Source organism: Tenrec ecaudatus, chromosome 11 (assembly GCF_050624435.1).
Source record: "Tenrec ecaudatus isolate mTenEca1 chromosome 11, mTenEca1.hap1, whole genome shotgun sequence".
NCBI lineage: Eukaryota > Metazoa > Chordata > Mammalia > Afrosoricida > Tenrecidae > Tenrec > Tenrec ecaudatus.
In genome coordinates, this window is record NC_134540.1 from 57810172 (window position 1) to 57826133 (window position 15962).

At 42.9% G+C, this 15962-nt stretch overlaps 1 protein-coding gene across 4 annotated transcripts in view; it reads left to right on the plus strand.

The window, feature by feature from the left end:
- CTNNA2 (catenin alpha 2) overlaps positions 1 to 15962 on the plus strand; it is a 1186106-nt gene that overhangs the window by 262306 nt on the left and 907838 nt on the right. For all 4 annotated transcript variants that reach the window (XM_075562525.1, XM_075562526.1, XM_075562527.1 and 1 more), the window contains exon 3: positions 4784 to 4950. In XM_075562525.1, the coding sequence (XP_075418640.1) occupies positions 4784 to 4950 (167 nt within the window). The remainder of the gene's footprint in view (positions 1 to 4783; positions 4951 to 15962) is intronic.

Below are 15962 nucleotides of genomic sequence, written 5' to 3' on the forward strand. Positions count from 1 at the left end.
TCTCTCCTAACAAGATGTCCAAAATATGTGAGACAAAGTCTCGCCATCCTTGCCTGGAGGAGCATTCTGATTCGTTGATTCGTTAGATTCGGGGGTTCCTTTGCCAGGTCATGGTGCTTTCAGGGTGCTTCTCCAGCACCACGTTCCAAGTGTGATTCTCCTCCATCCTCCTTCTTTAATGTCTAACATTCCCATGGAGACGACGGGATGGAACATACTGTGGCTTGGGTCAAGCACACTCAACTCCTCAACATAACATCCTTGCTTTTCAGCCCTGTAGAGAGGTCGTGTGCAGCACATTGACTCAATGGCATGCATTGCTGGATTCTTGATCGCTCTTTCTTTAGCCTTCCTTGTGGATTCAAGCAAGATCAAATCCTTGATAACATCAGTCTGTTCTCTGCTTCTTTGGAGTAGTTACCACTGTGGTTATTCATTTAATGTTTTGGGTTGTTTGGTTTTTATTCCTCAAATAAAGATCAGTGAAAGCATTTCCCCAGTCTTAGCTCGCAGGCGGTGGGGGGTGGAGGTGGGACGGCAGGATGCAGAGTAGTTCAGGATAGTAGCAAGTGTCCTTCAAACATCACATCGTTGTAAAAAGTCAACAAAATAACCTAAATGATAAAGCAGTCAGGACATGTGTTCTGCATACAAAAGTACTGTATAAAATTCTGTTAATTATGTGTATCCCTGCCCTGGCTCAGCAAGGATGCAGCACAAAGAGCGGTTTCAGTCTGAGAAGTGGAAATGGCCAAGACATTGGATCCTGGGTCAGGTATTACACTCCACCAGTTAGGGTTTCTTTCCTAAAAACACACTCCCATTTTCTGCATTGCTTTATAAGTTCCAATTCTTGGGATCTTTTAAGATTCAGACCCCAAGGAAAATATATATGAAAAGGGCTCTGTGGCAGGAATTACATATTTTTAAAAAGTGAACAAATTAAGGTTATTGGAACTTTTTGCCATTTCCCTCTACTTCCTTTCTCCAAGAACTCGATAAGATGTAGGAAAATATCGAGAACATTAACCATCCATATATGCCGTGTAATTTATATAATTAGGCAAAAGAAAATTATATAATTAGACAAACAAGAATATACAATTATAGAAATGGCATACAACTGATTATTAAAATGTAGGCATATAAAGCTAGAAGACTGCTAATCAAATGTCCCCTGGTGATTGTCTTTGGATATTGGAATTGTGAATGCTATATTCTTGTTCTTTTTAATCGTTGCCATTTTTCAATTCCCAAAATGGGACATTTTCATTTTATACTAAAATGCCAATTACTGCTTAAAATATGGTAGCTACCTGGGAGATTCTCCCCGGTCTGTGTGCTTCCTAAACCTGCTTTACTCTGCTGCTTTCTTTGCATTTGCTCTGTGGCTTGCATATTTCTTAATTTTCAACCTCATTATTTCATCCTCTATTATTTCATTCCAAAAAACAGGCCCGGGGCTTGCCAGGACTGTGAAAGTACAAAGAAAAAAACAAGTGAATTCCTATTCTTCATCCAGGATCGTTGACATTTTGGATTTTGCCATTCTTTCACTCTCTAAGCATAGTTTTCACATAACTTTTTCCTACAGTCTTACTGTAGTTCATTTTTTCATGTATCCGCCAGCACCCAGGCCCGTCCATCAAAAGACAAGCTGCACAGCAGCCATGCCATTGGAGCCGCTCTGATTTGTCATCAGCTTCCTAAAGGACTCACCTCCAGCCAAGGCTCCACCCTCTGTGTGCTCTTCCTCCACAACCTTTCTTACCAACGGCCGTCTTTCTCTAAATTTGAGCTGATCCCACCGCAAGCTTTTGCACAATTGCCCAGTCATTGCCATTCTTCTAGAGTGACATAGTATATTGGATACTCAAAATTGAGGGAATAAAGGCGTGAAGTGGTTGGCTTACAAACATTCATAAGTGGGAGAGCATATTCACAGGATTATAGGATTAAGGTGTAGGTGTTACTTAATTGCAATTGTGAAGCTAAATAATTTTATACTGGTGCCAGGTTGGCAAGGGGTGGATTGAGTTAGTTAGTTAGTTTATTTTGTGCCAACCTGGCCTATAAACACATGTGGGATTAATTGAAGGGCAGAGGGATAAATGGCTTGGTGAGCCTCGCCTTTCTAGTTCTCGGGTCTCTTGCTTTGTGATGGTCGCACCAGGGTGCAGCTGCCTTAGCAGTTCCTTGCTTCAGCTGGCAAGGCTGACTTCCTGCAAGGCATCACCAAGGAGAAGCCACATGGACTTGCCCCGATGCAGCCCTGGGTGCTGGAGCAGCAATGTGGAGACCCCTGCCAGCGCTGAGATGCTTACACATTCACTGACTCGGTTTTCCTCCTGCAGTCAGCATCATTGTGTCAGTTTTGTGAGATGGAGGAGGACTTTGTGGACTGGTGTTGGACATATGAGTTAATGGGTTGGCTTGGGCAGCACTGGGTTGGGATGTTTTCTTGGTGCACAGGTAACCTTTATTTAAACCTCTCATACATCAGTTTTTATGGATTTTTTTCTCTAAAGTACCTAGACTAATGCACATAAGAAGCAGAACCAATACCAGTTTATAAACTGAAAGTCATCTAATGTTGTTATTATGTTTTGCCTTAACAGTGAGGGTTTTTATTGGGCAGAGATTTGCTTAATTTTAACTTATTGTCAGCATAAAGAATGGAATGAAATGAAAGTGTACTTGTAACCGTAATTCACCCATGATGCGTGTTGGTATGTGGAGGAGAGTAGTGATGGTCGTAGTAGGACTTATTGGTATGGCGCTCTCTATGACTGTTCATATTCAAAACTCACCATTATGCCAAGGCAGTGATGCATTCCTCCCAGGCTGTTGTTATATATCAAGCTATTTATTTGTGCTTAAGCAGAAGGAATGAGCTAGCTGATAATATAATCTACTGAGAGTAGATAGTAGCCTCTTTTGTAAATTCAACAATGCAATATATTTTCTTACATACTCAAGCATAAAAAGTATCGCTGAAGATATAAATAGCTCTAACACTCACGGAGGGAATTACATTATGTTGTGCTGTGTCTATAAAATGGTGCTGTAATCCCGCCCCAGCCCCCACCCTGCCTCTTTATCTAAGGATAACTTAGACTTCCAACACGCTCATTGGCTTCATGTAATTAGCTAGGTTGCACTTAGCAGATGAGAAATAATCATTTATATAACAACATAGTGAAGGCTGTACCCTCTTTGGAAGAATGTGTCATTTGGGCGCTCCTTCAGTTTCTTAAAACTTCTCCCTCTCTCTAGTATGCCCCTTCCTTTGGCATTCTCCCTGGCCCTGCGCGGGGCTCCCAGATGCTGGAGGAGCTGGGTCATCCTAGTCCATTCTCCCTCCCCTTCTGCTCCCTACTCGAGGGGTCCTTTGTGCAAATGTGTACCCGACGATTGCATTGGGAGAATGTTCATGTTCAGCTCCACCCTCTCTGACGTCAGCGCCCGATTCTGCACTTCTGCCACACAGGCGGTCTCCTCTGCACCTCTCCTCTCTGCATAGCGCTCCCGTTCATGGTCCTGACTCTCTACACAGCCTGCTGCCGCTTTAATGGGGTTCCCTGCACTACTCTTGTCCCTGGCGTCATTATAATTTTTGCTGGGGGGCCAAATTATATTCCAAGACTAAGACTCTGTTCATGGCACTTCCCTTTTCTTAACTGGGTGGAGTGGTCACTCGGTGGCTATGGTACAGTTCAAAACCCATTTGCTAAGTGCTTCAAGCACCACTCTCTCCCTTCCATTTTCTGCTGGGCCTTGCCCTGTGCTCGTGTCCTGCTCCTGCTTTGCAGCCTGGTACAGTTTGTCTGCTGCCCGGGGCTGCCCTTACCACCTTGCCGTCTTGGTCATCAAAGTTGACAGCTTCTCTCTGCCCCACCCTAAGTGAGCAAGTACCCCCTTAGCTCAATTGTCTCTACTCTTAAGCACATACATGTCTTGGAATGTGATGTATTATATTTGGGTTTATATGCCTGTTTCCTCGTTAGACTGAGGACTCTGGAGGCCAGAACCTTTTAGTCACCTTTGTGATCCCAGAACTTAGCACAGATCGGATACAAGCGTGTGCTTTACTGATGTTTGCTGAATTGACTCAGTTCTCTTCTAAATGTTCTCTGTATTAGACGTGGGCTCTTTTAAGAATTAGACAAACAAATGTGGAAGAGCTCTGTAGTCTATTTTTCTCTGGCTAGCTCAATCAGGAGTATGGCGTTAATGAGGCTAAGGTGCTAAGTTTCGCAGCAGTTTTAGGCGGTTAACTTTGTACGTGAGCAGAATCCCATTGTTTTGCATTTGATACTGACTCATGGTGACCACACATGTTTCAGAGGAAGGCAGCAATCAATACGATTTTCAATGACTGGGCTCTTAATGGAGGTAGATAGCCAGGCCTTTCTTCCACAGTACCTCGGGATGATTTCAAACCCCCAGTTTGTTGTTAGTAGTTGAATACAAACTGTATGTTCCACTCTGGGACCTCTACCTCAGCTAGCTTCTTGACAAGTATCATTGGTCCCAAGGAAACTAGTGTGAAAATAAGTAAGTTCAGGGAAAATTTATTTACACTGCTAGTAAAACAATAGAATTAAATATATCCTTTTTGATTTTCAAAGCACCTTGTGTTGTCTGCCCAGTGTACTTCTAGGCCGGAGGTGGCAATGGTGCTCCCTGGGAAGTAGGGATTTGCACTAAAAACAGCTATCGTCTGCTCACGGATCTTTGTGTATTCCAGGCTAATGACAGTCTCTCCAAATTTATCTTCCAGGCGAGACGATGAGGATCGCCTCTTCAGAGTTTGCCGACGATCCCTGCTCCTCCGTGAAGCGTGGCACCATGGTGCGGGCAGCCAGGGCTTTGCTCTCCGCGGTCACACGGCTTCTCATCCTGGCAGACATGGCAGATGTGATGAGACTTTTATCTCATCTGAAAATTGTACGTATACAGAGCTTTTCAAAATTCCATTTACTGTGGGTTGTCACGTAGAGCACTTGGTTACTCATGCACATAATACAACTCAAACTTTTAAATACTGAAACAACATTTTACATAGTTTTAAAGTTATACAGAGCAGTTAAAAGTTTTTGTTTTATCCCTCAAATCACAGATTGTGGGATGGCTCTCGTTTCCTGAGTATGGAAAAAAATGTGCTCTATTTGCCTGAGAAGCTGAGCAGGGTGCACTGATGTCCTGTCTCTGGATTTAGAGCAATCCTGACTCATGTGATAAGCCCTGTCATCTTCTGGGTGGTAAGCCTGAATGACTGCCATGACTGTCTTCATATGGATAAGGGCTTGACTTATGTTGTCACCTGCTCCAGGTTTGTTCTCTGCAGATACTGGAAATTAGAGCCCTCTTAGTCTGACAATAAGGAAGAGCCCTATCCGCCCCATGACCCATGGCCAGACTCAATCACGCTGCACAAAACTGGGCATCAGCATATCTGCAATGGGTCTAGTCCATATGCATGCACTTCTAGCAAGTCTACAATATATGCCATGTTTGTCAATTCATTAGAACTCTTTTGATTCCTTATGGAAGCGGAGCCTTGTCCAAATCACACAAGTTATACTTGGAAAAACACACAGGCTGGACAGATGTGAAAGGGCCGGTTGGAATATACCTGTGACTGTATGTGTGCATAGGTTTGACAGAGTATATGTATATCCATGTATTTCCCTTTGCTGCAGATCTGTTGATATAGTCCCAATCACTCTCACTATCAGTCAGTGTTGACTCATCGCGACCCTATAGGACAGGGGAGAACTGCTCTTTTGAGTTTCCAAGACTGTCACTGGTTATGGGAGTAGAAAGCCTCATCTTTCTCCCATGGAGTGGCAGGTGGTTTTGAATGGAAGGCTTTAAAATTAACAGCCCAACTCTTAGCCACACTGATACCAGGGGCTGAAGTTTTGCTACGTTGTCTCTAAACCCACCATCTAGCTCATCAAAGGCCTCGTATGCTCACATCCTAAACTGAGCTATCCTGGGGTTATATAATTTTGTGATTAATGATTTTGTCACACTGAAGTAAGATTGCTTGGCTTTAATCATGATTTCATGTCTACTTGCCAGTGACCCAGTAGCCACTTTAGTGTCCCATCTCATTGGTTATCGCGGGGAACGGAAAGAACAGGAGTCCCTGGGGCGGGCTGATGGCTGAGTCTACTCAGCTGTCTAAGAGGGAAGGCCTGGAGGTCTTCAAGAGTCAGTCCTGCAGAGCACCATTCTTCTCTGACACACATCTGGTTCCCACGGTCCGGCTTCAACTTCATGGCAGCCGGTTTGGCATAATGACAGTGCATCTCTTATAGTTGTGGGAGGGTTTAAATGGCAGGTTGGAGTAACGTGAGTGCACTCTAAGTCACAGCTTTATGACAATGGTAAGGACATTGCACCACTTTCATGTAGCTTTGCTGTTCATTTTCCCCACAACTCCACTCATGCTTTATTCATCTCTACGGTGCGAATTGTCTTAAATGTATTGGAGAAAACCAACATCCAACCTCACTGCTGTCAAGACGATTCTGACTCATCCCAACACGAGTGGAGAGAGTAAAACTGCTCAAGTGGGATCCCTGTACTCTGTCTCTTTACCAGAGCTTTCCTCTCTCCCCCTCCTCACAGGGGGTGGGCTTGACTGGCCAGCTTTGCCATTAGCACTCCATCTTAGGAAAGTAACAGTACTTTTAAGAAACATTTTAAGAAAGGTCATTCCCAAGACATTAACTTTCCATCCTATACATCATTGCCCTGTACCCTGTGGATGTAAGGCTTTGTTTAGAGAAAATCAAATGGAGAAACATCTAAATCAGTGTTGCCCAAAATGGATGATACTGCCTCCTGGGGAACAAGGGGGCAGGGGTTCTGGAACAACCTATGGGGGTGCTGCAAATGTAGATACTTATGCTTTATCCTGGATTATGACGTACACTGCAAACGTTTGTAATTTCCAAGGAGCCTGAACATTTTATTTTCTTTTTTGAAAAGAGCGCAGTAAGCTAGGGAAGTCTGAAAACTGGTGGTCTAAGTCGTCCCCTTGAACACATGCTGAGAGCACTGTTTATATTGGGGTCCATCCGTCCTGTGGGGCACGACACCAGCTGCTGCCTCTAATTCTGCCTCTTTACCCACCTGCTTTCACCAAAGCTGTTGGCTGATAGTCACCACGGTAGCGTGTTGTCATGTGAAGTCCATTGTATTCTGTCTGACATAGGGACTTTAGGGGAGTTTTTAAAAAGTATAAAAGAAAAAAGGCTTTAGCAAAAAACCATGGAAAGGTCAACCCAGCAATATTAAGTAGTCCTGTCAGACTGCCAGTAGTAATATTAAAAATGATTATGCACTAAATAACACATTTGTTCAACCCAGAGCGTCTCCTTTGTAGCACACAGCAGTGGTAGAATGCTGCTCTCTTGTGGATGACGCCTGGAACTGCAGTGTCCTAGTGCAGTCTCAAAATTACTCAGGTTGGGAACAGTGCAATGCCATGGATTGGTGTTAGTCAGGGGTCCTGTCGCAAGCTACCACTAACCCTCACCAAATAACGACAATTTGTGGAAAATTCGTTTGAAGGGAAAAGGAAACGTGCAGCCTGTTGCAGCCCAGTCTGACTCACGGAGACTATAGGATAGAGTTGAACTAGCTCCCTGGTGGTCCAGGCTGTCCAGTGTAAGGGCAGGGAATCCCACCTCTTTCTCCTGTGGGACAGCTTATGTGCTTCCTGCCCACTCTAGCTTTTCAAGCAAGCACTTCACAGCTCTGTCATCAGAACTGCTTAGGCGACAGAATTCTGTTTTGTAGCAAAAGTGTTGCTTTCCACAGAAGCACATTCTCAGGAACAATGAAATCCTACCCCAAATCATTGATTTATTTGTAATTTAGGTTGAAGACGGTATTTTCACTGGAGTTTATTGAGTGGGTGTGGTAGTTACATAATCTGGTCAATTTGGGACTTAGAGGATTAATAGTGAAGGAGTGGAGTCTAACCTGTCAATCGGGTCACAGCCAATAAGACCTCTGTGTGGGCAAGGCCTTCTCCTGAGTAATTCTGGGAAATCCTGGTTTCCTCCTTGGAGGTGGAGGTGGGGGGAAACTTCCTTTGGCTCACTCCCGAGAGACACTCTACTTACAAGACACATGGCGCTATGCCTGGGAGATGGAGAAAGCACATGGACTTACCCTGATGCAGCCAGACCTCTGGAGCCAGAGAAGCCATTGAGAGAATCCAGCCACCACTGAGATGCTTACAACGCCACTAGATCTGGAAGACTTCTAACCCACTGGCCTGTGACCCTCCTGCATTCTGCATCACTGCATGTGTTTCATGCGTCTGAAGAGGACTTTATAGATTGATATTGGACATATGAGCTAATATTGGATTTATGGACTTGATCTGGACTGAGCTGAGATGTTTTCTCAATGTGCAATTGCCTTTGTGTATAAATATCTTATACACATATGAGTCTCTCAATGAATTTATTTCTCTAGTCTATGCAGATTAACACAATGGGTTAGAAATTATTTACCCATCTCAGGCCTTTTCCTAAAGACATAATGAGTTTCCTTGTTTTTCTCGTGGACTCTAAAATGTGGCAGTATGGGCAAAGACTCACACTGTCTTCTAATATGAAGTCCTGCCTAATATTTTCGGATTGTTTAGATTAAGCAGTGCCCTGTAGCTTTTCCTGTGGAAACCATCATGAAGCTACTTTATCCTTAAGCCTGGCATGGAATGTTTTAGTTTTGATGTTTTCAACCACTTGTCAAAGGGTTCATCGTTGTTCTTTCTGTTTTTGTATGTATGTGAGTGTGTTTTCATCTCTGAGTAACTTACAGGAACTGGGAGCAGAAATGCCTTTGTATCAGAAATGCGTATTCGTGTTTTATTTCCATATCAAGTCAATAAAGGATATTCTTATAAATATCTACCTTCCTCCTCTGCCCGACACCTCCATATCCAACCATAGGCCAGTTGAATAATCATGACCAGCCTCTGAAATCGAGTGAGGAATTGAGCGTTCTGCAGGAGATCCGTGTTGTGGCTGTGAACGGGTCTTCTCATTCTGCTACTGTAGAATGATATTTGGAAACTGAAGTTTAAGCCTGTGCTGCTTGTCCTGTTGGGCAGGCATTTGTGAGCACTCATAGTGAACCTCTTGTTGAGTCTATCATGGTGCTGTTTGCATGACTAGAAACAGTTTTGACTTCCCTTGTTTCCAACTCAGGAGTGTAATGACAGACAGAGGAGTGACATGTAATTCCAAAGCCCTGCTAACATTGAAGCGGGCCTTTGATGTTCCAGAGAAAAGCTACAGTAATCATTTGCACATCAGACATCATTAAAAACCACTGAATTATAATCACTTTTATTGTTGAACTCGCTGGTGAGTCATCTCCTAGCCAGACACCTGGTACACCCTGCAATCAGTTGACATTGTTAGTGAGTTAGCTTGATTCGTGGCACTTTTGTGCTTTAAAGGAATCATGCATTTCAATCAGTGATCCTTGAAAGAGCTATTTATTTCCCCAAGATTCTGCATTAATGTAATCAGATTATATTGTCAATCCTTAGCGTGAGTGATGACATTACAGGTAAATTCATCTAGGCGTGTGTGTCAGAGAAACAATCCTGCCTTATCCTTAGGCTAAGTCCTAGAAAGATGATTGCTCACAGTTATCTCAGGATTTCTCTCTAAAGTGCAGAATAACAAATAGCTAACAGCCCCTTAACCAACTTTCCAGGGACGTCAGAGAGCATGGATGAGACAGAGTCATCTGAATAGTGTCTTTTGTAATGTTTGTACCAACTAGGCTGCGATCGTCCTCGTTAACTTGTTATAATACTAGTCAGCTGTTTAAAATTACAGCTATACTGTATCCCTTGGAGTGGAATAATAGCACCCTTTTAGCCTAAGATGGTTTATTCTCTGATGATGAAAGTCGATTCTGAGAATATCTTCCCTGTTCGCTATTCAAGCACTAACTTCATGAGGCTAAACTGTTTGCTATGCATCTTTTCAATAAACTTTTTGGGTATCTACTATATAGGGTAAAGTAGAAGAAGGCCCTCAACAAAGTGGATTAACACAGTGGCTATAACAATGGGCTCAAACATAATTTTAGGATGGCGCAGGCCCAACCAATGTCTGTCTCTGTTGCCCACAGGGTGGCAATGAGTTGGACTAACCTGAAAGTACCTATCAACCACAGCATAGTGTACATTCCACACTCCAGCTCCCAGTGGAATGCTGTTCTTAGGTTTTACATTCATAGACAATCTGTTGACTGGCTTTCTTTCCACACATGCCTTAGTGCAGTGGTGAACTCCTGAGCTGCCTTTAGGGCTCTGTCCAAGCCTTGAAAACTCCCTGTACAGCATCCTCACTCCTTACCCCTCAAATCCTCAAATATGACTCCTTCATATATATTCTCCACCCTGATTAGGAGCACGTGTCATAGATTATTCCTTATAAGTAACCTCATGATAATCAGAGAAAAGATTGAAGTTGTCAAGGACTGTATCTTGCCCGGATCTACAACCAATGCAGCAGTCAAGAAAGCGAGTGGCTCGTTGCATTGGTTACATCTGCTACACAAGGTCTCCTGTGTCTGTCCAGGTAGACTAGAGAAACAAATTCAGAGGCACTCATATGTGTATAAGAAAGAGCTTTATATACAAGAGCAATTGGATATTGAGAAAACATCCCAACTGAATCCAGATCAAGTCTGTAAATCTGATAGTAGCCCATACGTTCAATCCCAGTCTATAATTTCCTCTTCAGACTCATGCAGTACATGCATCGAAGCCAAGTGCAGGAAGATCCCAGGTCAGTGGGTGGAAAGTGGTGTGGATCCAGTGGTGGTGGAAGCATCTTAGTGTTGGTCCCCACGTGGCTCCTTAAGCTCCAGGGCTCTGTCTCTATCAGCACAGCGCCATTTGGCTTGTCAACAGGAATGTCTCACAGAGAGACGAGCAGAGAGTGTATCTGGCCTCCAGTAAGCTCTTTATCTCCTTTGTGCCTCCAAATGAGGTCATCAAGCTGCCACCTGATTGACAGGCTAGACTCCACCCTTCGCAAGTTGACAGTCACACCCCGAAGTGTTGAAAAATAAGGATGTTACTTTGTGGACTGAGGTGCTTCTGATTCAAGCCACGTTTTTTTTTCCCAATCATTTCATATGCTTGTGAAATTTGAACATTGAATAAGGAAGACTAAACAAAACTCGAAGCATGTAAGTTATGGTGCTGGTGAAGAATACTGAAAATACCGTGGACTACCAAAAGAACAGACATGTCTGTCTTGGAAGAAGTGCAAAGACATGAGTCCCTAGAGAAAGACAAGATGCTTAGTAAAATAGAGGGGCAGGGAAAAGGAGGAAGGCGCCCGGCGAGATGGATGGACACAGTGATTGCGACCATGGGCTCAAATATAGGAATATTTGTGAGGATGGCACAGGACCGAGCAGCGTTTGTTCCACTGTACATGGGATCAGCATGTGTCAGAACCCACTCAGAGGCACCTAACAACAACATGCAAGACCCTATGCTAACCTCACGTGCACATGTGAAGATGACCAGGAGGTGCTTCCAGCCTTCTAAACATTACAGTCTAGTGGGGAAAGATATTAAAGAGACTTACCCTCACGGTAGTTAAGGGTTGGTCTGATAACAAAAGGTTGAAATCACCACTTCCTCTACAGGAGAAAGACAGGGTCTCCTGTATGCAGAGTTGTGCCCTCGGCAGCCCGGTACAGCAGTTCTCCTCGGCCCTGCAGGGCTGCTACGGGACACAAGCAGCTTGACACAGTGGGCTTAGTTTTGGAAGGTGTAATACTTATTGAGAAAGTTTTCACACTGCTAGGTGCTTAACTAAAAGGAAAATATAATAATATTTTTGTCATGAGTTGTTGAAAATCTACCCAAAGTTCCTTTAAAAAAATAAGAACAAGAATATACTGCCTCACTGAATTAAGTTCTAAAGGTTTAAAACTCAGGCAAGACGAGCTCAAAACTCAAACAATTGGACCAGGACCAGGTTCCGATCGTCTTTTCTTCGCTGAGGTCTCTATTCTGTTTAGGTCCATCTCTGATGTTCTCAAAACAGCTGCCAACCGCTCTGATGATTCTCTGTTCCTAGACAAGTGACAGCAAGATAGAGGAAGTCTTTTTCCAAAATAGTTCAGAGGAAAGTCACAACATTTTATTGGCCTTGGTTGACTTGTCAATTATGTTCATGTTCCTATCTCAGTTTTCAGAGGAAGAAATGAGCTGTGATGGTTTTTTAAATTGGCATTCCTGATTTTCCACTCTGCTATCCTGTTGCGAGTTGGGACAAATTAAACAAAAATAACATTGCTGTTTAACTAAGAATCAGGTGAGGGAGGACAAAAGGGCTGGCAGGTGAGGTCTCAGGACTGAGGCCTGGTAAGTTGAATGCGAGTTGCTTTTCCCTGAACTGTTTGCTGGGCCCAGTTGATCACACCGAAGTTAAAAGCCCAGGTAACTGCAGCTGGAGTCTGGGATACTGGGTGGGAGCTGGGGTTATTGAAGAGCGGCTGGCCTCATCAAAAAATTTGAGGGGTGTATCAATTTGGTTTCAGTAAAGAGAGAAGCCACATCGTATTTTGAGCAAGGAAAATGTAAGAAATGAATATTGTTGACTTTATGAAGCAGATTAAAATAGCAAGGGATTGGATAATAAGAAGTCAAGACCATGGTAAGAGCATCTGATAGCAGGTATTATCAATAAGCCGCTACTCCTACATCTAAGGTAGAGTGCTCGTGAGAGTACCGTGTCCACCACCATCCCCAACACTGAGAGTCAAATATTTTTGGAGGATATGACCATGAATCACTGGACTGCAGATGTCTTTCAGGGGTGTTACATGAGCAGAACTAGCTGGAACTCCATGCTTTAGTGTGTTGAAGAAGACCACTTCTGGGGAGGTGTTTCATTGGAAGCATTGTGTTACAAAACTCGAGGCAGTGGTGCAGGTAGATGTAACACACCAGAACAAGGAAAACGGCCCATTTCCTCGTGAAATCCTCTACTGAAAAGACAATTCATCATGCCAGCTGAGATAATAAACCTATGTTTGGAAAGGAGACTAAAGGTATTGGAATTTAGAAATGAAAAGCAGTACATTAACAAAGGGCCATCACGATTGCTATTGCCAGAAGAAGGAGATGGATTCAGATTAGGCAGCAGCCTCAATTACAGAGGGTTGGTTCCATTGTCCAAAGAGAGAGCAAGTGCACGAGATCCAGAACAGGGCCATGCATGTTTCCTAGAATGTACAAGTGTTCGTGTCATTGGAACATAGAGGGTAGAGTGGGTATCAAGAGTTAATTATGGAGAAGCTGGGTAAATATGATAGTTAGCCTGGATATTACCATGTAGATCATGGGGGGCGCTGCTTAGCTCTAAGCCTTAGATGCATTACTCAGATCAGTCATTTTGGTAAGAATATGTTGGAATTAGAAAAGGTCTGAACCCAAAGCTAATTCCTTGCCATCTTGTCTATTCCGACTGTAGGACCAAGCAGAAATGCCCCTGTGGATTTCTTTGGCTGTAACTTTTTATGGAAGTAGAACACCACATCTCTCCCCCATGGGGGGCTGGTGGTTTTCAATTACTAACCTTGTGGTTAGCAGCCCAACTTGTAACCAGTATCCCACCAGGGTTCTGTGTCATCCATTTGGTTCTGACTCAGTCTCCCGTTGCATAACAGAAGTAGCATTGCCCAGTCTTGCTTCATCCTCACATCGTCTGCATGTTTGAGTTCAGGCAGGCTATATAGCTTCTCTGATTCAGTCTTCACATCTGTAGAGTGGAGCTATGAAGATGACTCATGCCGAGTTGCTTTTTCAGAATTAATTAGATATCTATGGACCATCTAGAATAATTTCTAGTACATAGTAAGTCATCAATAACACTGGCTACTTTCACTATTCTTGAACAGACTGAAAATAACGATGGAAATATACCATAAACTACCTTATCATTGTACTTGGTAAAACATGGGATTTTACAAATTAAACACTCTCGCATTTAGTCATTGTAGCTTTCCGATGAGATAATTTTCTTCATTTCTTAAAAATGAGAGAGTACATTTAATCAAGAAGGCCAGTTTATTGAGGGGAGAGAACATTTAGTCAAAACAGCCAGTTTATCATGGAAAGAGAACATTTAATCCAGAAGGTCACCTTATCTTCGGGAGACAGGAAGGTGAAATATGTATGCTAATTTCCAGTGCTATCCTGAAGCCACACTATACAGCTAAATCAGTCCGATTGTTATAGAACCCTGTACTCATTTGTTCACTTGTTAAAGCCCCCATTTCTGATACAGTCTCCTTAATTTAGCTGTGAAACCAGATTCTAAAACTGTAAAATTCCATGAGCAAGATCATGAAAGTGATCATGGAATGTGGTCAGTCGGTTCACAACAAAATGATGATCCTTACAATAATATACAGCAGCAGCTATGAGTAAAGATGCTGATAGAGGGACCAGCCCCACCCTCCAGGAGAGAAGGGATCAGTGTTCTTAGTCCACACGATCTTCATCCTCATGGTGCCTGTCTTGCTCATACCCCCCAAATCAGAACCGATTGCCATTGAGTTGAGTCTGACTTACAGAGAGACTGTATAGTGTTTCTGAGGCTGTAACTTCATAAAACGAATAATCTAAGTGTTCTGCCGAGGAGTAGCAGGGGCCCTAAACCACTTGTGGTGAACAGAACAATGTTTACTTGATTCACCACTAGGACTTGCTCCTAAACCCAAGCCAAACGCACTGCCTTTCGGTAGATTATGACTCTGGTTTTGTTCTTGTTAGGTCAAATCTACACTGACTCGTAGTGATCTAATGCATGGCACAAGCACTGCCCAGTCCTGCTTTATCCTTATAATTGTTAAGTTGAGCCTAATGATTCACCCACTGTGTTAATTATCTCATAGAGACCCACTACATTACCATCCATGATTCCCCGCCCCCTCCTCCACCCAGGGAGTGATCTTCCCCACTTAGGTGATTGTTCTTGGGTGTTCTCAATTCAATTCCAAAATCTCAGTGACCCTAAGTATAAAAGAAAGTATTGATCTTACACCATCCTCAAAATTATTCTTATGTTTGAGTCCACTATGTCAATTCATCTTTTCCAGATTCCTTCTCTTTTTTCCTCCCCCTCCATTTGACCAAGCAAGATATCCTTCTCCAGGGACTGGTTTCTCTGATAACATAACCAAAGTATGTGGAAGAAGTCTCTCTATTCTTGCATATAGAAGCACACTGGCTGTACTTCTTCCAAAACAGATATGTTTGTTCTTTTGGCAATCTGTGATAATTTCAATATTCTTCTTGAGGGCGATATCAGTGATATTGTTCTATAATTTGCATATCCCATTAGCTCACCTTCCTTTGGAATGTGTGGATACAAATATGGATCACCTCCAGTTGGTTGATCAAGTAGCTGTCTTCCAAATTTCTCACCTAAACTAGTGAGTGCTTCCAGTTCTTCATAGACTTGTTGAAACATATCAATTGGTATTCCATCAATTCCTGGAGGCTTATTTTTGGCTAATGCTTTTAATTCAGCTTGGATTTTTTCTTCAGTATTATTACTTCTTGTTCATATTCTACCTCTTGAAATGGCTGAATGTGGACTAGTTCTTTTAGGTACAGTGACTTTGTGTATTCTTTCCATCTTTTTTTATGTTCCCTGTATCATTCAATATTTTGCCTGTAGAATCCTTCTTCTGTTTGTTGATTTGTATCCTGCTACTCTGCCATATTCCTCTATTATTTCCAGCACCTTTCATGTGGAACTTTTGAATATATAAAATCATATCATCTGTGGATAATGATAGTATCAACTCTTTGTCCCCTGTTGAATTCTTTAATGCCTTTCCTTTGCCCTATGCTGTGAGCTAGGCCTTCAAGG